This window comes from Olea europaea, chromosome 18, assembly GCF_002742605.1.
Source record: "Olea europaea var. sylvestris chromosome 18, O_europaea_v1, whole genome shotgun sequence".
NCBI classification, from domain to species: Eukaryota; Viridiplantae; Streptophyta; class Magnoliopsida; order Lamiales; family Oleaceae; genus Olea; species Olea europaea.
This window is the reverse complement of record NC_036254.1, coordinates 6,401,367-6,426,385: the sequence shown is the minus strand read 5'-3', so window position 1 is coordinate 6,426,385 and position 25,019 is coordinate 6,401,367. Positions and strand designations below refer to the sequence as shown.

Sequence of the window (25,019 nt, the reverse complement as noted above, 5' to 3'; positions counted from 1 at the left end):
GTGTGGTGGTGGGGGGGGGGGGGGGGGGGAGAAAGAGCAGAGAACGAACCGTGGAGAAAAGGAACAAAGAAGAGAAAAAGAAAAAGAAAAAGAAAAAGGAGGAAGAGGTAGGTTCCAATTTCTCAAACCTAGGTTCTCAATTTTCAAAATTTTTCCTTTGACTGAGAGACGTGAGTATAAGAATATGGAATTATCTTTTAGGGTTTATGAAAATTTTGCTTAAATTCAAAGTTTAGCAAGAAGTGTTAATGGCATGTATTTGAGGTTTTAAATAATAATATAGTAAACAATTGAAAATTGGTGCTGAAGAAAGTAAAATTTTGAAATAAGTTTATGAGATAAAGACATATTCTTTGATTTTCTTGTGACTTTGTGGTGTTAAAACACTATTGGAGGCTTGATTTATCAAATTTTAGAGCAATTTTAAGCTATTTTCGAGCAATTGTAGTACATAGGTGTTGTTTTGAAATTTTACCAGAAAAGTACTAATTCTGTCAATGGTTTCAGTGCTAGTTTTCAATATACAGAAACAGATGCCAAATTACAATACGCAGGAATTTCAATGTTGTTTTTGTTAAAACTTTATTTTCTCAGATTTTACAAGTTCAATGAAGCTGAATGAGAAATATTGAAGTTTAGGTGTTGGATTAGGTAATGTATAAGGATAGCATAGTATATGTATAAGGTAGTGGTTTTAAGAAATTATAGGGATTTAGTGGATTTGATGATGTTTGGTGATTTGTTAGTAATTAATTGAAGAGATGAAAAGTTAAAGAAATAGAGAGGCCAGAATAAAAATAAAAGTCAGGGAAATTACGTGGTAGATTTGTATTAGTTTAATTGTTAGATTTTAATTTGAGTTATTATACTGTTATTTCAGATAGTGACGTGAAAGTTTGGAAATGCCTGTCAATTTAATTGGATTGCTATCCATACATATATCATGTATTTTCAAATAGTAATATGGCACTTATACTATTATATTACATGTGATTATGTGAATTATTTGTTTAATTATGCGATTAATATGAAAAGGTTCTTTCACTATGATAATGTGGAATTTAAAGTTTGAATATGGATTATTTCTTAATTGGAATGTGAGACAACTGAGGTCGATCAGAAAAGTACCAATAATTATATATTTCTTCTAGTTTACTGAGGGGTTTTGGTTGTGTTCCATACTATACTGGGGGTCTAGGACCGTGGATGAAGGGGTCGTGACCGTGTACATATAGTTCACTGAGGGGCCTTGACCGTATTCTAGGGTTGATTATCAAAGGTCTTTGAGACCTGCTTTTGTGTGCGGAGGGGGACAAAGGCCCATGGCTAAAGTGCTTGGCCCGAGTGACGAATTTCAAATTTTAGTCAAATGGTACATTTTTGATAGATCACATGTGATGTGATGAGATGATGATATGGATATCAGTTGATGACTATATCGTGAATATGAGATGATATTTACGGAGTTATGAGAATGTCTCATTTTTTGCTATAATTGTGTGAGGCTATCATGTGAATTACTAAATGATATGAACTTGATGTCTATGTATGAGTAAAATGTTTAAATGAAAAAATATAATTATTTTCGAACTCTTCTACTCACTAAGTTATAAACTCATTTTTTTCCACCTTTTTCTTACCTGGTAGCAATCGAGTTCGGGGAGCTTTGAAGAGCCTGCTGATTTAGGAGTCATCGCCACATGACCATTTTAGATTATTTGTGTTCATTGAGTTGAGCATTTTAAAAAAAATTATTTCTAGGCCCATTGCTTTATTCTTTTTTCACATGTATCTTATTTTGGATTATAATTAGCAGTGACTCATAGTCAGCTTTGGTGGTGGATCTGACATCTAGTCCGTGTCTATCATCTGCGTATATCACATTTCAGGTCCACTCGGGTGATTCGAGACGGGTCATGTCAGACATTGTATGGTCTACAAGAGTAACCTTTTATTTCATATATAGAATAGTTTAAAATATAAAGACCATTAATAAAATGTTCAGAGCAATAGAACTTTATTTATTAAAATGCAAAGTGCATCAGATGCCAATTTTATAGAATAAGCTTGTCTTATTAAATCGAAAATAGAAATCAAATTCCTGCTTCCATCGCGGGATATAATAACCGTCTCTTAGAATCGAACTCTTATCACTACTGAAAAAACTACTATGCTCATACGAAAACTATTGATGTTGTGCCAACGATGATTTTAAACTGGCATCTAGTGAGTTTTTTGCATTCTTGAAGTTGACATGCAGATATGATTAGTGGTTCCAAAATCTACAACTCAGGAATTTGTAGTATTAACCACTAAACAATACTTAGTGATGAAAAACTTCACCTGTACTTTGCTTTCTAGTTGGTGCATTTCGGTAGTCTTTATCCAGTGTCCTTTTCAACCACAATCGGAACACTTGCCTCAAGGCTTTCTATCTACTTTTGATCTTTTGTTACTCTCCTGCTTATTGATTGCTTCATCCACTTATTTCCAAATCTGTCTTTTTAGCTTGGAACCAAAAGAGCCACCAAATGATATATGAGCATTGTCATTATACCATTAAGACCACTTTCCATCTTCATCTTGTGTAAGTGATAACCCGTAGTAAATTATGAAAAATTATCATGTAAATAGTTCAATATCATGTTAAAAACTAAGTATCCTTGATAGATAGTCGCATCCATACTCTCAACCATGTTTGAAGTATGCAATCATAGTCAAACTATAAAACTTCACAAGCACTCTGGATTTCATGTGGATGTTCAATGAGGTACAAATGCCTCCAAAAAGCCCTCCTACTTCGAAGACCAAACATACCCTAAAGATTCTGTAGTATGTCATGGGTGGTAATCTTACTTTCAAGCCTTTGTTCTAACACTTTTGACATTGAAGCCAAAATGAAACAACTAGCCATCTTGTCTGTAGTATCCCACTCCACATATTCAACCTTTTGGACTAGTCACGCGGTCTTAATTCATTAGGACATTCGTTAAGCACAAATTTAAGTTTTTCCACATTAAGCACAAACATTGAATTACATTTCCAATCCACATTATTTTTCCCGATTAGTTGGTTTTGTTTTATAATAATGGAAAAATTAGCCAATTGATATTTCACATAAAAAATAATCATACATTGCATATTAAAATTGAGTAACAAATAACAATTTAGCATATGATGCATGTATACACATGTAGATCCATCTAACTACAATAATGCAACGATTACTTGATTCTTCTAAACAAGTTGGGACCCTTCCACTAGACAAACCATATTTGACAACAAATGTCTATATAAGTCTAGTATAAATTTATTTGGTCACTAAGATCATAAACAAGAGCCTTTATAGAAGGTTCGTAGATGATCTCGATTTGAGAATATAACCTTTTTCTAGATCTCTATATACTCGAAAATAATTTTGTCATTTATAAGATGATAAAAAATTATATTCTTAACTAGACGATCTTATTGTGAATAAATCCAATCAAGCAACTTGAACTACGCAGCCCTTCTATAGGAAGTCTGTTATATTATCAACACAAAGCAAGCACATTACTTTGCTTATGGATTGATCAAATGAGAACATGGATTTTTATTTAAGCAAACACTCGCTCCGACTAAATATTTTTAAGTGATGAATTTTAATAATATACACATTAATTAAATTAATATAAAATATAATTATTACATTTTTCCTTCCAGAAAAATTTAATCTAAATTAAATTAATCAAGAAAATTTTAAATAATTATAAACTATACATATTAATCAAATTAATATACAATTTAATTATTACAATTTTTCAATTCTAAAAAATTTAATCTAAATTAAACTAATCAAGAAATATTTAAATAATAATCAACTGTTCACATTAATCGAATTATTATACAATTTAATTACTCAGAATTTTTCTTTCAAAAAATTTAATCAAAATTAAATTTATCAAAAAAAAATTGGTGTTCAATGATATGCATCATATTCATAATATCACGAGCGATCTCACAAATAAATCTATATGTCATTATATCTAGAACAATAATATTTCAAACAATCATTTAAAGCATTCATAAAGAGATAAATTAACAATTATTTGTGACACAAAAATGACTCAAGAATTAAATTAAAACTAATTGGACCTAAGCCTAAAATTTAGTCTAATTCTAATCACAGTCTCATTAAAATAAGATAATTCCAATCGACCCATCCATTCAAAATGAATTGTAGAACTTTAGATGCTGCTTCTAACCTTCTGCGTCAACAAATAGTCCATTATATAATTCATTTTGTTGCAAACTTGTTTGTGATGATTTTAGTTGTGCACATTCCTTCTACAATGATAATTCACTATGTTGCTTTTGCTGTCCACCGTTAGATCTACCGACAACTACCGATGGAGGATCACGTTACAGTCGATTATGACATCCGATATTTTAAGTTTCCGATTCTTGATTTTCGTAGATTGGTCTTCTATTTTCCCATCAATTTACAATATTTTCCAAATTACAAGAATTGAAACTTACAGAAATTTTACAACTTGATATTGAAATTACAATCTTGAATGGATAGAAAATTAAATCAAGACGATAGAGTTGTAATCCACCTATCTTGTTACAGACTCGAAATAACGAAGTACAATCAAGAAATGACCACAAATAATTGTTTCAAAATTAAAAATAATCTAATTATTCAATCATTACATGGTAAAATATTCCTAGACATTGCTCGATTAAAACATACAATCAAGATTCGAAAATAACAAGCACGTGAACGTTCTAAATTGCTCTGATACCAGTTGTTGGAATGCGGAAGCGAAATTATCCAGAAATTAAAATTTTTTTAATTCAATAAACAAGATCGTCTAGATATTCACGTATATGTTATATCAAGAATAAAGAATTCGAATTTTTACCTTAATTCAATAATCAATTCTTTAATTAATTCAGAATCGCGAACTTTCAATCTTTTGGATCACGAGCTTCCAGCCTTCAATTACAAGAACTTGATGCTTCAAACATCCAAGTCGTCTATGGTATTCTCTAAAGTCAAGAATACACCGGTGAGTGAATAACATGTTTTAATTAAGTCAAGAAACTAATTCTTAAATGGGACAATTGAATAAAGTGAGAAAAATATTTTTTTCTCTATCCAAATTTGAATATTATGAAATTATGTATTATAATTGTTGTACAATCCCATTGGATGTTTGGGTTCCATCTAATATCCATTTATAGAGATATAATAGTTCCAATACTTGTATAATAATAATTTCACATTCAATTAAAGATTTAATTAAAATCCAAGTATGAATTTTAATTAAAGTTCAAATCAAATTAGATTATATTTAATTATATGTGTAGACCTAGAACTTTAATTAAAATTATAATTAAGTTTACAACTTTTATAGTAATTATAATTAAGCACAAAACTTTATTATATTAAACCCAAAACTATTATAATTATCGTAATTAAGTTCTAACACTTTATAGAGTTACCACAGGAATCTAATTTGACATATATTATCTAAGTTCCAATAATTAGATCATGTCTAGTCGACTATAGACCACCCAATCTAATTATTAGTCTTTACTTTTTCTACTTAAGGCAAAAGATTGAACTCGGAATATTTAAGATCACACAAGCCAATGAATCTATAATATTTTCCCATGACCAGTCGTAAATGTGTTTTATTCTCGTCCGAGATCCGATAATTAGATGCAAGCATAAATGATCGTTTTGCCTTTCTAATTATTCTACCTAATTTAAGTACAATTTTCTTCAACATTCTTATGAATTAGTAACTGATGTTGAAATATAGCCATCACTAAATACCGAGCTTAAATTTTAACTTTCAACAGAAAATACTTAAATAGTCACTTTATCCATTTATCAGAGCGAAAGTTCCCGACTAGAATTCATGTTCTCCACTTCACTTATTCTCAAGTTCTCAACTTATCGAGATATTTGACCAATCAAATTGATCTCACCTATCGATGAATCAAATAACCATTAAAATCACGAAAAGATATGCATAATCCTGTCGATAGATTTAGATGAAATACATGGCGATCAAGTTGAATTTAATTCTTCTCATTATCATGCCATAGAATTAAACTTGATATGTAGTTCGTTGAAAATACTCTAGTGTACTAGTGTCACATTTAATTATTCTGTGATAATGACAAATTACAAACCTAAATAGTAAATCAGTTAACGATGCAACCTTCCAGTACAAGGGCTAACTCTTATACATTTATTATAAACAAATTATTTATGATCAAAATATGAGTTATGTCACACTGTACTTCTCAACACAAGTATCCAACTTGTATTATTACAAGTCGGAGATCATAGGCACTTTTTTGCATGCTCAATAATAAATAATGCAAAAAGAGAGAGAGAATCACAAAGTTCTTATTATAAATTATTATTTTATTATGCAAAATATATTATATTGGCATACAATCCAATAGTTTGTTCAGATGCTACATGATATTTGACAGTTAAAATCTAAAGTCAATTTCTCATAAATTTTCAAGATCGGATGTTCAAAACAATCCATTTTATTCCAACTAGGTAACCTCAAAAAATCAACTTCTAATGAAAATAATCGGACTATCTATGAAAATCTCTCATTACATGATGTTTGATCTGATATCAATTGTAAATTTGTAAAAGATACAAGTATTCAATATATTTTTCCTCTCGGCTACAAAATATTTTTTAATAATTACTTGTTTGATACATTGAGCCGTAAAAGCGATCGTGGTATATTGTATTGGAAAACCCTATTCATGGTGGAGGGATGCATTATGAGGTTATTCCTTTTTGTTGACGAGATCCAATATGTAACCATATAAAATAATCGTGATGAGCTAGCATTTTCAGTAAACTAATTGTGATCTGCACGTAACGTTTCCTATAGAAGTGTAATTTTATCCACACCTCTTTTAATTTTCAATTTCAATATTCAAGCTTTAGTTTATTAATTCTTAAATCGAATTATAATTATATTATTTAACATTAAATACATACTATAAATGAAGTTATATTACAATTTCTCTCTCTACTCTCTCCGGAAGCATGAAATAGGAAAATAACAAATTCAATCGCTAAAAATAGGGCACAGAAAAGAGGAAATCGGAATGGTACTGAAAAGGGAGAATAAGATTAGAAAGTGTTGGAGATGACTTATAAAAAGGGCTATGTAATGGTTGATTTTTGATATATTTATTTGACCAATTTTAACCCGCAAGAGCGTAATCAAAACACAATTTATATGAATGAAAATATGAACAGAGTTTCGGTATAAAGATTACGCAAAATAAGGATTAAGAAAGAGTAGAAATAGAGAATAATCTAGGGCGAGATGTTATCTCTTTTCTTAAGACAAATTGCCCTGCTATGGTGCTCACGGCACTTATCTCCCAAGATACAATGGATTCACAACTTGTGGTAGTAGCACTTCAAACCACAAGAAACCAACTTTTGACAGAATTTTTCCTCTACAACGGAAATGTATGAAATGCTATGAAATTAGAAAGGAGAGAATTGCAAGAGGAGAATGAATGCTCAATGCAATTGGTGTACCCAAAATCATGTCCATAGGGTTCTATTTATAGATGTAGAAAGGGTATAAATAAAGTAGTGTGGGCCAAAACATGCATCCTTTTAAAAAAGTTGCAACACTTGGTCAAAACCTGCATCATTTCGAAAATTTGCAACACTTCATTTCTTCCAACTTTGGTCCGCAATTTCTCATTTATCCGGAATTGGTTTCGAGATTTCAAATATACCACGACGATCTACTCAACAAGTAGAATAAGTTGGTCTATTTAGTTTTGTAATTTGACCATCATATCAAGTCTGAATATCTGGTCGAAGTTGACACGTAGTCACACCTTTTTATTTTCCACTTTTATACAACTTTTCATTTTCCACTTTTTGGTTAAAAATTTGAACCAGTTCCTACAATCACCCACATGAATGGAAATTCGGGTACGCATATGTAAATATGATGATATGATATAATGTAGAGAGGGTGCGAAAAATTACTGCATCAGGGATGGTGGCTTCTGGCCTTGAACCTCCCTTAGTGAAATACTATCGGACTTACTCGGCTAATTGGTGAACTATAGGTCTTGAACCACTCAGCCTTTGGTGTAAGTCAAGACAACAGTACTCACACAAATATCTTTCCTATTCTGCACTTAGTTCTCATGACTTGGTTCATTTTGGCCCTGAACCCTTCTTGGTTTCATAAGTGTTTAGAGAATTTAAACCTTAAATAATTCTTATCGAAGCGGCCCCACTTCACACTTACATAGGTGACCTCCTATTAAGAGTATTCTGCCCTACTCCACTTGACTTAATCAAGATATAAGAATCATTAAAAGATAATCTTAGCATCTATTAACTCTGCAGAAAGCACTATAGTATCATAGGAATGAGTTAGGAATTCTAATTTCTTATGTGCTTCATGGAATTTTCACAACTTAGTTGTCCCTTTGAACCAAGATCTTGGGATCTCCAATCAACAAGGTACGGTTACCATTGCAAAAACTCTTACGTGGTAGGCTTTAATCACATTCCTCTCGATAGGCAACACACTTGATCTCTAAGCAAACTTTTCGTAAGTGGATCCGCAATATTCTCCTTTGATTTCACATAATCTATGGAGATAACGCCATTTGAGATCAGTTGTTTAATGATGTTGTGTCTATGACGAATGTCTAGACTTACCATTATATATGCTGCTTCGAGCCCTTTCAATTGCGGATTGACTATCACAATGTATACTTATCTCAGGTACTGGCTTGGGCCAACATGAAACATCTTCTAAGAAATTTCGAAGTCATTCTGCTTCTTCTTCAGCTTTGTCCAAAGCAATAAACTCATATTCCATCGTTGATCGAGCTATGCACGTTTGCTTTGTTGATTTCCATGATACAGCAGCTCCACCAATGGTGAATACATAACCACTAGTCGACTTGGAATCCTTTATATCGAATATCCAATTCACATCACAATATCCTTATAGTACCGCAGGATATTTTGTGAAGTGTAATCCATAGGTTAAGGTATACTTCAAGTACCTTAAAAACCCTCGTCAAAGCTTTCCAATGATCACGGTTTGGATTACTTGTAAATCTACTCAGTTTATTCACCACAAAAGTAATATCCGGTCAAGTGCAGTTTGTAATATACATAAGACTTCCAATTATTTGTGAATATCTTAGTTGTGATATGCTTTTTCCCGTATTCTTGACTAAGTGCATACTCGGATCAAGAGGAGTTCTCGCAGGATTTTCCTCAAACACGTCAAACTTTTTAAGTACTTTTTCTATGTACTGAGATTGTGAAAGTACAATTTCATTCTGCGTTTTAGAGATTTTAATCCCTAGGATTACATCTGCCATACCCATATCTTTCATATCGAAATGCCTTGTTAGCATCTTTTTGGTATTAAGCAACATTTCGTGACTATTGCCCATTATTAACATGTCGTCCACATATAGACATACAATTACATAGGCATACGGTGTATATTTAATATATACACATTTGTCATATTCGTTGATCTTGAATCCATTTGACAACATTGTTTTGTCAAACTTTTGGTGCCATTGTTTAGGAGCATGTTTTAATCCATACAAGGACTTAACAAGTTTACACACTTTGTGTTTTTGGTTAGGAGAAACGAACCCTTTAGGTTGCTCCATGTAAATCTTCCCTTCTAAGTCACCGTTTAGGAATGCTGTTTTTAAATCCATTTAATGAATCTTAAGATTGTGTATTGCCACAATTGCAATTAACAACCTTATCGACGTGATTCTAGTCACGGGTGAGTAGGTATCAAAGAAATCAAGTCCTCTTTGTTGCCTATATCCTTTAGCAACCAATCTAGCCTTATATTTATCAATTGTTCCGCCAGTTTTCAATTTCTTTTTGAATATCCATTTGCATTCTAAAGGCTTGTTACTGGGAGATAAATCAACCAACTCCCATGTATGGTTTTACATTATAGAATCTACCTCATTATTGATAACTTCTTTCCAATGAAGTGCTTCCGGTGTAGACATTGCTTCATCGAAAGTCTTTGGATCATCCTCTACCATATATGTTAGAAAATTTGGGCCAAATGTCTTGAAAGTTCTAGCTCTTTTACTACGTCTTGGTTCTTCCTCATTTGAAGTTCCATTGGTAGTTTCATATGTTATGTTGTTAGAACTCGTATTTTTCTTATCTTTGCAAGGAAAAATATTTTCAAAGAATGTCGCATTCCTTGATTCACTTATAGTCCCTTTGTATACGTCTTGTATTTCGAATTTGTGTACGAGAAATCGATATGCACTACTATTATTGGCTTATCCAATAAATATGCAATCTATCGTTTTAGGACCGATTTTCACTTGTTTAGGCTTAGGTACCTCAACCTTAGCCAAACACCCCTACACTTTCAAGTATTGGTAGGATGGAGGATGGCCTTTCCATAGTTCATATGGTGTCTCTTCCTTTTTCTTAAGAAGTATTTTATTAAGAAGACTATTTGCCATTAAAATATTCTCCCCCCACATGTTCTGTGGTAAACCCGAACTTATTAACATGGCATTCATCATTTCTTTAAGTGTTTGATTTTTGCGTTCTGCAACACCATTTGATTGAGGAGAGTAAGGTACCGTTATTTGATGCACAATTCCATGTTCAGAGCAAAAGTCTTCAAATGGTGCTCCATATTCACCTTCTCTATCACTACGAATATTTTTTATTTGTTTTTCAAGTTGTGTTTCAACTTCAGCCTTATAGGTTTTGAATCCATCTAAGGATTTGTCTTTACTTCTCAAAAGAAAGACATAGCAAAACTTTGTACAATCATCAATAAATGTCACAAAATATTTCTTACCACCTCGAGTTTGTACAAATTTTAGATCGCATATATTGCTATGGATCAATTCAAGAGGGGTTGTGTTCCCTTGTATTGAATGGAACGGTGTTTTAGCAAATTTTGCTTCAACACATATTTCAAATTTATGATTAGGATTGATTTTATGCGCTGGAATTAAACTTTGATTCATTAGTTTGCGCAACGATTTGTAATTCACATGTCCTAATCGACTATGCCACAAACATGAAGTCTCAAGCAAGTAAACGGAATTTATAGTTTTATTCATAATGACTTGCTTCGATACAATTGTAAGAACATTCAACTTGAACATTCCATCACACATGTATCATTTCCCTACATACATCTCATTCTTAGACAACACAAATTTATCGAATATAAATACAAGTTTAAAACCATTCTTGCTAAGTAGAGATCCGGACACTAAATTCTTTCTTATATCCGGCACATGTAGGACATTATTGAGGATGAGTTCTTTCCCGGATGTGATCTTCAAAGTGACTTTGCCTTATCCTTCAACTTTGGAACTTGCAGAATATCCCATGTATAGTTGTTCCCCATTCAATTCTTGATAGTTGGAGAACATCCCCTTGTCCGCACACACATGGCCGGTAGCGCCGGTGCCAATCCACTATTCTCCAGTATTTCTAATCATATTGCATTCGGACACTACTGCAGATAAACTCATTTCTTGCAGTCCATCGGATAGAGTGTTTTTTGCAACCATGTGGGTTTGAGCATTCTTCTTTGGCTTTTGACATTCACTTGAACGATGTCCAGCCTTGCCACAGTTGTAACAATTCCCTTTAAACTTCTTAGCCTTCTTGGAATTGTCTCTTCGCGGTGCATAATTAGGAGCCTTTCATTTCTTGTTTGTTGCCTTTGGTTCCATTTCAACAAAATTTGCACCATCTTGATCAACCAGCCTTCGTTCGATTTTCCGATTGTTCTCTTCAATCCTCAAGCACACAATCAATTCTTCCAAGTTTATTTCCTTGCGTTTGTGCTTGAGGTAATTTTTGAAATCTCTCTACATAGGAGGGAGTTTCTCAATAATGGCAGCCACTTGGAATGAATCACTCAATTCCATTTTCTCGATGTGGATGTTGTACAACAAGACTTAAATCTCTTGCACTTGGCTGATTACGATTTTGGAATCTACCATCTTGTAATCCAAAAATTTGCCAACAATGAACTTCTTTGTTCCAGCATCCTCGATCTTGTATTTTGTCTCCAAAGAGTCCCATAGTTCCTTGGCTGATTCCTTTGAACTATACACCCCATATAGTGTATTATCCAATGCGTTTAGGATATAGTTCTCGCATAGGAAGTCCGAGTGTTTCCATGCATCCAAAGCAATAATCGAATCACGATTATTTTTCCCTTCTTGTACAGCCAGTGCAGTTTCCTTTAGAAATTTAGCCAAATTAAGAGTAGTGAGATAAAACAACATCTTTTGTTACCACCTCTTGAAGTCTACTCCTGCAAAATTTTCGACTTTTCCCCATGTGGGATAGTAGTATTATGTAACGGTATGGCTACGGGTGGTACCACATTATTGAAACCATTTTGACTTGACGAAGTCTGGATTGTAGTCATTTCTGTTACACAAACAGAAGTTCAACAAAATGATGATAATATCGATGGAGGAATAGTACACAAAGTACTATTCAAACAAAGTAATGTTTGTCCATAACCAACCACAAAGACACAAACTTCTTTTTAAGATTGTTGGAGATGACTTATAAAAAGGGTTATGTAATGGTTGGTTTTTGATATATTTGTTTGACCAGTTTTAACCCACAAGAGAGTAATCAAAACACAATTTATATGAATAAAAATTTGGACAGAGTTTCGGTATAAAGATTACGCAAAACAAGGATTAAGAAGGAGTAGAAATAGAGAATAATCCAGGGCGAGAAGTTATCTCTTTCCTTAAAACAAATTGCCCCGCTACGGTGCTCACGATGAATGGCACTTGTCTCCCAAGATACAATGGATTCACAACTTGTGATAGTAGCACTTCAAACCACAAGAAACCGATGAACTTTTGACAGAATTTCCCCTCTACAAAGGAAATGTATGAAATGCTATGGAATTAGAAAGGAGACAATTGTAAGAGGAGAATGAATGCTCAATGCAATTGGTGTACCCAAAATCATGTCCATAGGGTTCTATTTATAGATGTATAAAGGGTGCAAATGAAGTAGTGTGGGCCAAAACATGCATCTTTTTAAAAAAGTTGCAACATTTGGTCAAAACCTGCATCCTTTCAAAAATTTGCAACACTTCATTTCTTTCAACTTTGGTCCACAACTTCTCATTCATCCGGAATTGGTATCGAGATTTCAAATATACCACGACGATCTACTCGACGAGTAAAATAAGTTGGTCTATTTACTTTTGTAATTTGACCATCAGATCAAGTCCGAATATCTTGTCAAATTTGACACGTAGTCACACCTTTTCATTTTTCACTTTTTCGTTAAAAAATTGAACCAATTCCTATAGAAAGTGTATTCGGCGGAATGGTACCGAAAAGGATAAGAAGCTGGAAGGTGGAGGATGATCACACGGTTGTTCTCACATAATACACCCTGCCTATTGCACAGAGTAAAAAAAAATTACACTAAAAAAGTGCAGCCTCCAATGGTAGAGTGGAGGAACAAAAGTGCTACTCTATCACTGGCTAGATCTGAGGAATTTATAGGAGAAACGAAGAAGGCATGGAGGAAGAACAAAAGGAGCAGCAATTTAGCCTCTTTTTGTGAAGTGACTAAGGGTGCATTTGATTGCCAGCATGAAATTTGTATTGAAAGAAAATAAATTCTAGGCAATTCTATGAAAATTGTCAATTAAATGTGTTTGATTAATTTAATTTTCAATTTAGAAAATATTATATTTGTCTTTTTTTATTGGCAGGTAGATGAAAGAGAGAGAATAGATATGAGAGAGAAAGAGAGAGTGGATTCCCTAGAAAATAAAATTCTACTCCCCTTAAAGAAAATATTTTTCTTAATTTTGAGAAAATTATGATCACGTGACCAAAAATAGGAAAATATTTTTCATGAAAAAAATGGCAATCAAACAGCATTAAAGTAGGAATTTTTGTGGAAAAACACATTTTTCATGAAAAAATATTGGCAATCAAACGCACTCTAAGTGATTTGGGTAAATATTTCTTTTTTTTTTTGTTTAAAAATAAAAATTATTATACATTTATTTTTGAAATTGAAAGAGGAGGTGGTGGATTTGAGGTAGAGGTGAAGGTGTATTTAAGGTAAAGGAGGAGGTGTTAGTGATGGTAGATTTGAGGTGGCGGTGATGTTTTTGGTGGTGCCGATGGTGATGGAGTGGGGAGGGATAACAGAGCTGGGGTGATGAAAAAAAAATTGTAACTAATTAATTGAGTTTTGTGGCCAATAAATAATTTGTAGCATATTAAAATGAGTGATTTGCAACTATATATATGTAAATATGATCCACAAATTATATTTTTATGATTATGATTCTATATTATTTGTAATTAGTGTGTGACTATAGTCAGTGTTTATTGTGATCGTGACCTATTTAATTAAATATTGGTTACAAAACTTTATTAGATGTTACAAAAGGTAACCACCTTATTTTTGAAAAATTTCATTAAGTTCCTTAAATTTTTGAAGGTGCATCATGAAAGTATGGTAGTTATGCATTTTTTTTTCCTTCAAAGAATATCCTATTTGTTTCCTACGCATGTACACGTATGATTACTTTGTTGATCTGCCAAATCAATTTTATAGTACGTTACATAAAAATAAAAATAAAAATAAAAAATGAATGTCACAAAAACCATTAATGTTGCATGTACCAAATATCCAAATATTCGAAATTTGATTTTTATCATTTATTGCTATTGCATTTTATTCAATATTGAGCATGCGAATAAAAATACCAATTTTCACTTGCAATAAATAAGTTGGGTGCTCGTGTTGAGAATAACAATGTGACACAACTTATATTTGGAACATAAATAAAATTGTTTACAATCAATATATAAGGGTTGATACATTATATTGAAAGATTGTAGTGTTGATTATTTCAATATTCGAATTTGAAATTTTTTATTATTGAAAAAATAGCTTCATGATAACTCTAGTACACTTGGAGTGTATTGAATTCATCACGTGTCAAATTTAATCTTATAACATGATCATAGGAAGAATTAAATTCAACTTGATCGTTAGATGTTTCATCTAAATTCCTGGATAAATTTGTATAATAATTACAAATATATTTTAGTTCTTGTGATGCTATATATTTTGAGAGTACAATCTTTTGCTTTTAGTGAAAAAAACAAACACTAAAAATTGAATTTGGTGATCTAAGTTCAATTAGACGTGACTTGATTATTGAAACTTGGAAGATATATGTCCAAATAAATTACTTTTCTATTTTCATGATATTTCCTTGGTCTGTCTAGTATAGAAATAGATTCTTGATTTAATTGAAAAGATGTCTATACCTCGATATAGTCTTTAATTTTGAGAATACTATAAAAGATCGAAGGTTGGGAAGCCATGATCTTGAATAAAAACTTGAAATTTCTTGAATTAAAAGTCGAAAGTTCGTGAATTCGAATTCAATCAAGAAACTGATTATCGGATTTCAAATATACTTTAAATTTCTCTCTTTTATTTATTATAATATAAACGTGATTATTATTAGCATTTGAATTCACAAAAATTTCAAACCTGCTTGCACTCCCAGGTTGAAGCTAATTCCATAACCTATCCCAAAGCTAAGCCAATTAAAGATTTTTCTCTTTGTTCCTTTCTCTGAAGGGTAGTTTCCGATTGACCACTGCAAAGTTGTAGGCATTATTAGGCTCAAAAAATATAGGAAATTCTAAAAAATGTTGGTCTACTTGATCTGCACTCCGTTTTTTGGTTAGTCTTCTCTGTCCTGTGAGTTCCACTGGGAATTGTCCTGAGAGAAGATTGCGGTGCAATTGTAATTGGAAAAGGTTTGGAAGATCGCCAAACCAATACGGAATGGGGCCTGTGATGTTGTTAAGCGATAGGTCTAGAACATACAGCTTGCTTAATTTAGATATCCACATTGGAATTTGACCAGTGAGTCTACAGCCATGTAAAGCCAGAACTTGGAGATTTTGGAACCCGTCAGATCCTATCAAACTATCATCGTCAGGCAATGACTCGACGTAAAAATTTAGCGTGAGGAATAATCTTCTGAGGTTCTTGCACCCTGATAGGATTTTTATTGCACTTGTGACATTGTTTAGGCTGTTATTAGAAAGGGATAAGAAAGACAGAGATGGTAACCCCATAATGCCAAGCAAAATCTCACCATTTAGGTTATTAAAGGCCAGGTGAATTGCAGTCAGTTTGTTGCATGAATAAAGGCTTGCTGGCAAGCTACCACTGAATGAATTATTCCCCAGGTCAACTGACCTAAGCTGAATGAATTTGGAGAAGTCGAATGCAGAAAGTTCGCCTTCAAGGGAGTTGAGCCTTAAATTCAATGTCACAAGTCTAGTACAATTTGCAAGAGATGGAGGCAGAGTGCCTTTTAGTATATTTTTTTGAAGGAACAAGTTTTCCAAGTTGGAAAGCCGCCCAATATCTTGAGGAATGGTTCCTGTCAATCTATTATCATAGAGTGAAAGGGTTCTAAGGTTAATAAGGTTAACAAGGCTTCCATTAATCGGACCAGAGAGACTATTGGCAGACAAGTACAGTTCTTGCAGTGATGAAACTGTGTAGATATCGCTGGGAACGTCTCCAGATAGATTATTGTAGCCAGCTCCTAGAAACTGCAAATTGGAATACTGGCCAAAACCTTCGGAAATCGGACCAAAAAAGAGATTTCGTGAGAAATCAAGATGCTGGATTGAGGTAGAAATTTCACAGATAGAAGAAGGAATTGGCCCGGAGAAGCTGTTATTGCTGACATTAAAGCTTTTCAAATTCACCGCCTGCTGGACAAATGCATATTGGATTGTTCCCTGGAAGTCGTTACTGGATAAATTCACTGTTTTGACTGTACTCATCAGCTTATCAAAATCAGACAACTTTCCAGTTAGACGATTTTCACTCAAATCAACGACAACCAGGCGTTTGAAGGCCATAAAAAATCCGTCTGGAATAGGACCTGATAGCCTATTTTACGAGAGATTGAATTGAGAGAGATGGCTAAGGTTTGCAACAGAAGGAGATATGCTTCCAACAAGTCCTCTTGATGGCAGCAACAGATGGATAACGCGATCATTATTATCACAACTGCTTCCCACATGCAACAATCAATGGAGGAAGACCAATTCAAAGGATTTGAACTGGAGACACCAAAGGAGAAGGCTTGAAGGGAGTCACTGTCAACTTTTCTGCATGTAGCTTGGCAGGGAATTATAAAGCTAGAAAGTCGAGCAAATAGTATTAAAAACAGTAAATTATGAAAGATGGAACTGAAAGAGAAGGCATTGGTATTGTCAAGTTGTTTTGTCATTGTTATAATTTGACACAGAATGGAGTGGATATATTTTTAAATTAAGGAGGTATTTGCTTATATACACAAATATGCGTGTTTTGTGTGTGATACATGCTTGTGGTCGGAAATTAGCAACACTTTCTCATGTAAATGCGTTGCACACTTTTAACACATGTCCACACCTGTCCCAACAAACCATCCATAGTATCCAATTGAAGAATTTAAAGTCTGCACAAGTGGGAAAAACAAGACCATTGACATAAACCGAGGAGAAAAGAGGAACAAAACGGCAAAAGAGTAAATTTTCTATATTAAAAGAAGAAAAAAGAAGGAAATTAATCGAGAGGTAGAACCTGGTGCTAAGGGCCCAAAGATGCCAAGGAAGAAACAAAATGCAAGACGCCACCATGATTTAGCCCGTTTGAAGGCTATAAAGACTAAATTCAGCAAAGATGTGGGGGAAAAGTATAAATACAAGAATAGAGGCACTTCCGAGGAGCCCCACATATTGAGATACAAAGAACATAACTTGAGATTGAGGAGAGCGTATTAAAGGAGGAAAAAATCAAGAAATCAAGGGTTTAAGGCATTGACTGGAAAAAGAAGAAGATCTTGGTACAAGAATCATCCCCTTTTCTACACTTTTCTTTAAAATCCGATAATGTACAGAATACAAATATTTTATTTTTCTTTTTCTATTATGAATAACTAAAAAATATATTAGGACAAACAATGTAATCTATTTGAGACCTTTAATTTCTTTTATTCAAGATTCTAATTCTTTAAAAATTTGTGTGTTGATTTTATTCATGTAATTAATGCTTTGAATTACTTGATCAATAATTCCATAACTTTTTGCTTCTTTTACAACTGACCCATATGCAACAATCAATGGAGGAAGACCAATTCAAAGGGTATGAACTGGAGACACCAAAGATGAAGGCTAAAAGGGAGTCACGTTCAACTTTTCCGCATTGGCTTGGCAGGGAATTATAAAGATAGAAAATTCTTGGTTGCCTTGTCACATAGGATTTTTTTTGGTTTTCCCGGTTACTATAGCAAATATTTTCTTTTTCATTTTTTTTAAGCAATTGAAACAAATTTTATCTCTAATTGTAAAAAAATATTTCCCTTTAATTGATAATTTCCATGTAAAATAAAGCCAAACGAACACCAAAAAATAGATGATTTTTTTAAATTTTTTTTTTTTTTGTTCTTTGGCAATGGAAACAAGTTTCATCCCCAATAACAATAAAATTTATCCCTTTAATTGACAATTTTCATGTAAAACAAAGCCAAACGAACAAAAAAAAATACTTTTATTTCAACGAATTTCGCGTGGAAAATTATACCAATCAAACACAATAATTTACAATTTCCAGGAAAACAATTTGTAGACAATTCAATTCCCTGAAATTCGTTTTCTTTCCACCCAAATTCCATCTTCGTAATCAAATGCACCCTAAATTATGAAAGAGGGAACTGGAAGAGAAGGTCTTTGTATTGTCATGTTGTTTTATCATTGTTATATTTTGAGAGAGATTGGAGTGGATAGATTGACAAGGTATTTGAATCTTTAAAATTGTTTGCATTAAAATAGTAAAAACATAACAAATATTATTTTGTTAAATTTATTGACACAATTCAAAGGTACCATAATGGTTGATTTTACAACAATCTTTGCTTGAGATCACCGGTTCAAATCCTCATCTTCATTGTCTCTCTCACTATTGAATTTTTCTAAAAACTATAGAAACAAAATAAAACATAACAAATCCATTGACAAAGGACTTGAACTTGAGACTTCAAGCATGTTTCAACGGGCTCTCACCAACTCAGCTATAACTAATGTTTGAAAATAAAATGTATTACCAAAAATATAAGGTAAAATTTTAATCTATTGTTAATAAAAAAAAAATTCTCCCAACGAATCCACCCTAGCTGGCCACCACCTGGATCCACCACCCACAAATGCCAAGGAAGAAACAAGACGCCACCATGATTTAGCCCTTTTAAAGGCTATAAAGACTAAATTATGCAAAGACATGGGGAAAAGTATAAATACAAGAATGGAGGCACTTTTGAGGAGCCCCACATATTGAGATACAAAGACCATAACTTGGGATTGAGGAGAGCGTATTAAAGGAGAAAAAAATTCAAGAAATCAAGGGTTTAGGGCATTGATTGGAAAAAGAAGAAGATCCTGGTGCAAGAATCATTCCTTTTTCTACACCTTTTTTTTTAAAATCCGATAATATACTCAGTACAAATATTTTATTTTTCTTTTTATATTATGAATAACTAAAAAATATATTAGGACGACAATATAATATATTTGAGACCTTTTATTTCTTTTATTCAATATTCTAATTCTTTAAAAATTTATGTGTTGATTTTATTCATGTATTTAATACTTTGAATTACTTGATCCATAATTCCATAACTTTTTGCTTCTTTTACAACTAACCAATATGCAACAATCAATGGAGGAAGACCAATTCAAAGGATATGAACTGGAGACACCAAAGGAGAGGGCTAAAATGGAGTCACGTTCAACTTTTCTGCATTGGCTTAGCAGGGAATTATAAAGCTAGAAAATGGTGGTAAAAGTATTAAAAACAGTAAATTATGAAAGAGGGAACTGAAAGAAAAGGTCTTGGTATTGTCATGTTGTTTTATCATCGTTATATTTTGAGAGAGATTGGAGTGGATAGATTGACAAGGTATGTGCTTATATACACAATTATGCGTGTTGTGTTTACATGCACAAAAACTTAAGGCATGTCCGCACTTAACACATGTCCACACCTGTCCGAACAAACCATCCATAGTATCCAACTGAAGAATTTAAAGTTTGCACAAGAACAAAACAAAAACATTCAGCAGCAACAATGGAAATTAAGTCTAAGGTTAGTTTTGGTCCCAAATTAAGTCTCAGCCAGCATCCAAAGTACGAGTAAAAATGAAAACTAGTAAATAACACAAGGATTTTTCAGCCTAAGTCCCGAAGGTTCGGTGACCATTGTTAACACCCAATTCCACGTTGAGCATTCGTTAAGGATTATGCTCCAATCCACTAACATAACCTAAAATATAAGGCAAAAGCCAAGATTGCAAATTGAGTTTTCATGCAGAGAACACAAAACTAGAAGGGGGGAAAAAACTTCTATAAATGTAAACACTAGAGACCTCTAAGCTTACTGTTAATCAATATACACAAAAACATTCCCCTTTTAAACAATTTTCACAAAGAAAATCAAAGAATGAAATAAGAAAATGTTGAACAAAGAAATGTCAAAAAATGACGAAGAGTTTAGGCTTTTCTCTTGCCATGGAATGAGATGAGACAATCCTTATATTTCACAGAAGCATCAAGAACAGCATTCAAGGAACCACATCAATACACATCCCATCATCACAATAGAACTCAAGACAATGCATAAAGCGTGAAATCTGTTATAAATTTATCCTTGTTTTACGAATTGCATTTTCAGAAAAATGTTGAACAGGGAAATGTCAAAAAGCGTCAAAATTGTATTTTGAGTTTTATGTAATAAATTTATCCTTGTTTTAGGAAATGCATTTGCAGAAATACCAAACCAAACACGTTTCGGTATTTTGCAAAACTGAAAGCAATTTGAAAATAGCAAATAAAACACCAAAAATGCCTAATGTACATGCCCTATACAGGCCCCCTCACAAGTTGTGTGAGGGGGGTGGGCGTGGGTGATTATTTAAAAAAAAAAAATTACCCACCCCCGATAATGTGTGTGGCCTGTACATGCCCTATGAGGCAGCATTGTTGATAAAACACATCCTTATTGATTAGGGCCATTATTTTTATATAATTTTTGAACACATTTGATCAAGATTTAATCGGAACAAAAACATAATGTTGGTAAGATCTAATGATTAACTTAATTTTGGAAGTTTCTAACTTTTCATGAAATAATTAAAAATACATTAGACCATCTAATCAAATGATCCAATAAATGTGATTAATTTTGAAGAACTCTTATTTTAGGGGAAAAAAAAAAAGACAACGATAAAACCTTGCTTTGTGACCTTAAAATTTAAAAAACATAGTTTTAAATAATAGTTTTTGAGATGTGTGGTTAAAAATAAGAAAAAATAAGAGTTTAAATGTAAAATATTTTATTGTGTGAATATGTGATTCAAAATGAATATGAGAAATAAATTAAAGTGAAGTTAATGAAAAAGGGGCATATTTGTAATTTTTTAAAGATGAGTCGTTTTCCATAAATTTCCCCTTCTTTTTGATATTTTGTTCATAACCTAAAATTGCCTTTCGGTAAATCCCTGTGGACTCTGCCTGTCCGCTTTTCAAGTTATTTTGCTCTTCCTTCCCTCCATATTCCTTTTCAAACTCAAACCAAGAACCCTAATAATACGCCAAATTTTCCAATTTTTGACCTAAAGTGAAGGGTTCAAGGTTTATTCTGTTTGGATATTTGAGGTTATCATTAATTTTGATAGGATGGATTTATCTTTCTATTTATGCTAAATCAAAATTGAATGTTGATTATGAGAAAATAATTCGAATTTAATTCAACTCTTGAGTTTGATGGTATAGCATTATTGCTTCGATTTTACGGCTTATGAATAGTGCCCAGAGTGCCAACTGCTTGTGAAAATATCTAAACCAATTTAGGGTCATTCTTTTGGCCGGGACTAAGGGGAGAATTCACAACATTATGAAGAATTATAAAATTTTGGCCTTTATGTTCTAAATTTCAGCTAGTACTGATGATGCGTGAGAAATAATAACTACAACAATTTGATGTCACCTTAGAAAATATATGTTTTGACTTTGTAATGTTATGAAATATGTACAATTTCTTCTCTTTCTACCTCCAGGACATAGAAAATGTCTGACACAACTAGGGTAGATTATGAGCTTTGCTAGAAATCTAGGGCATGTGCCCTGGATTTGCAGGCTCCCACCTATTGGAGGGGGGGCTGTCAGACCACACCCCCTCCAATAGGGGGGCGCCTATGGATGAGGAGACATTTCCGTAGATTACATCTAACTTGTTAATGCCTCTGTGTTGCTACCCTTCTGTGTGAACATGATTGTACACCATACTGAAAAGGTTAAGTAGTTTTTTTATGTTATTATTAACATGCATTTTTACGGGCAGACTGAATATAAAATTTACTTGGCACGACAACATGACCGTGTAAATGCTGTACACTGGAAGTTTAATTCCTGTTGTATATTGATAAAATGTGTGTTACTCATATGAACCTTGAAATTACTGCTGTATAAAACTGCAATGACAGCACATCAAACTTATTTTCAATATATATATGCGTGTGTTTGTTGTGTATTTATGTATGTACACATGCATACTTTATTTTCTTTGGCAGCAAAATTTATCTTTGTACAAGTTCGCATACTCATTACATAAACCTCCTTTTTGTTTTTTTTAAGGAAAAAGAATTGCTTGAATGGCTAACTGATTGTAGAAGTAATTTGGCACCCGAGGTATGGTACAGGGTATTTTCTTTACGGGCCTTAAAGTCTTCTATGGGTCTTGGCTAGCGTTAGTATAAATAATAATGTTGTAACCCTATTTTTCATATCGAATCAAAATTATCTCCGATTCGCTCTCGTGGATGTAGGCACACCGTCGAACCACGTAATTACTTGTGTTGATTTCTCTCTTTATTATTACGCATAAAATTCAACACATCCTCCATGTAGGAATATATTAGCAATATATAGCCTTCATAAACACAGTAACCCTGCAGCATAACCAGATTCTCATGTTGGGCAGTGGACAAAGCTTCAACCTCGGCTTTGAATTCCCTTTTCACCAAACCCATATCTCCCGAGAGTTTCTTAATTGCCAGCTTGGTACTATTTGCTGAAGTTGCTTTATATACCAAACCAAAGCCGCCACACCCAATTATGTCTGACTGGTTGAAATTGTATGTGGCTTTCAAAATTTCAGCAATTGTTAGTGTTGGATTTTGATACCAGAAAAATTTGGGCGATGATATAGAACAGTTGTCAGATAATCTATCGATACCATGAACTTGGCTCGACTCGAAAATGACCTATACTTTTGGACGGCCCAAGTTTAGGTTGGATGGTTTTTTTATTGTGTGGTCCATTTATTTGTAATTAAGTGGCAGCCCATTTGTAGAGAAGACTGTGGCCCAATCCATATGAGTGACCTAATGTCTTGCTAGTTATGTTTTTGTTCCTAGCCGTGTCTTTGTGTGTGCGTAGTATGCAAGAGAGAAAACAAGAGGAGAAGAGAAGAGAGAGGCAGCCAGCTTTCTTTGGAGTTAAAGAGCTTGGAGTGTTTTTGTTGTTATTCTTCATCTTTCATCTTCCTTTGTGGATTGCATATTCCACTACCATAGTCTCCTTTGTGGAGTGAAACTTGTGGCAACCAAGTGTGGAAGTTTTGGGTCGAGCTGAAGTAAACTAGTGTTCATTTGGTTGTTTTCTGAGCCCAGAATCAAGATTTCTCGAGGGATTCTGTGACATTTAGGTCCATTGGTTTATTTGTATTGTTAGGAAACAACATGACAAGGCTGGTATCATTTGCAACTTCATTAAATACTCCAGAAAAGTTGAAGGATACCATATCCATATCAGTCATCTCTGGGCCACAAGAATTAGTACAATGATTTTTCTCTTCTTCCTTTCGTTTGCACTAACTGATGGGTAGTTTCTGATTGACTACTGCAAGAGCGCTACAAAATTTTACCACACAAAAGTGGATTTCCTTCAAAGCTTGATTTAGAAAATATGTCAAACTGACCTCCTACAGGCATAAGACCTTCGAGATTGTTGTCTGCAACATTAAAATGTTGGAGGAAAGATGGGTTTACTAACTTGGATTGGCTAAGGCTTTTAAGAGGACAACACTAATAGGAAGAAGGAAGTGAAAAAGGAAACTTAACTTTACACACTTTTTGGCTTGTTACAAAATGGAGGACACTACCCCTTTATATAGTGTTTACAAGAAGATTCTACTCCACACATTTTTTAGAGACACCTAGACCACATATCAAGATATTTTCCTAGAATTCTTTAGATATTCTTTATAAAACTACATATCTTACTTAGATATTTACATAGATTTTTCTAGTAGATATTTATATAGATTTTTCTAGATAATGCTTCTAGAAATGCTATGCATGTTGGGCCTTTTAATTGATTTGGGCCTATAAGCAAAATCCTTAAGCCCATATTATTTAGTCCAAAAATCAAGTTTACTACTCAACATCCCCCCTTAAGCTTGATTTTGCTACTCCAAGTAGAGTTCTTAACTTGCGGAACACATCATGCTTGAGTGGCTTAGTGAGAATGTCGGCGATCTGCTCCTGGGAGGTTACATATTTCAGCTACACTTCTTTCTTTGCAATGCTTTCTCTTATGAAGTGATAACTTGTATCAATGTGCTTGCTTCTATCATGAAATACTGGGTTCTTTGCCAATGCCAATGCCGATTTGTTATCAACATGGATTTCGATTGGCTCTTCCTGTGATACTCCAAGCGTCTTCAACAAGTTTCTAAACCAAATCGCATGGCAGACACTTGATGTAGCTGCAACATATTCAGCTTCACATGTAGATAGTGCTACGATCGATTG

The 25,019-nt window shown here is 33.3% G+C and overlaps 1 protein-coding gene and 1 pseudogene across 1 annotated transcript in view; both read right to left on the bottom strand.

Moving 5' to 3' along the window:
* Positions 1–12,374: 12,374 nt before the first annotated feature.
* On the bottom strand, positions 12,375–24,022 carry LOC111366662 (annotated as a pseudogene).
* A 94-nt stretch (positions 24,023–24,116) lies between these two features.
* Positions 24,117–25,019, bottom strand: part of LOC111366661 (receptor-like protein 2) — a 6,953-nt gene continuing 6,050 nt past the window's right edge. Inside the window, exon 4 of the mRNA XM_022987373.1 lies at positions 24,117–24,217. Within this exon, the coding sequence (XP_022843141.1) occupies positions 24,117–24,217 (101 nt within the window). The remainder of the gene's footprint in view (positions 24,218–25,019) is intronic.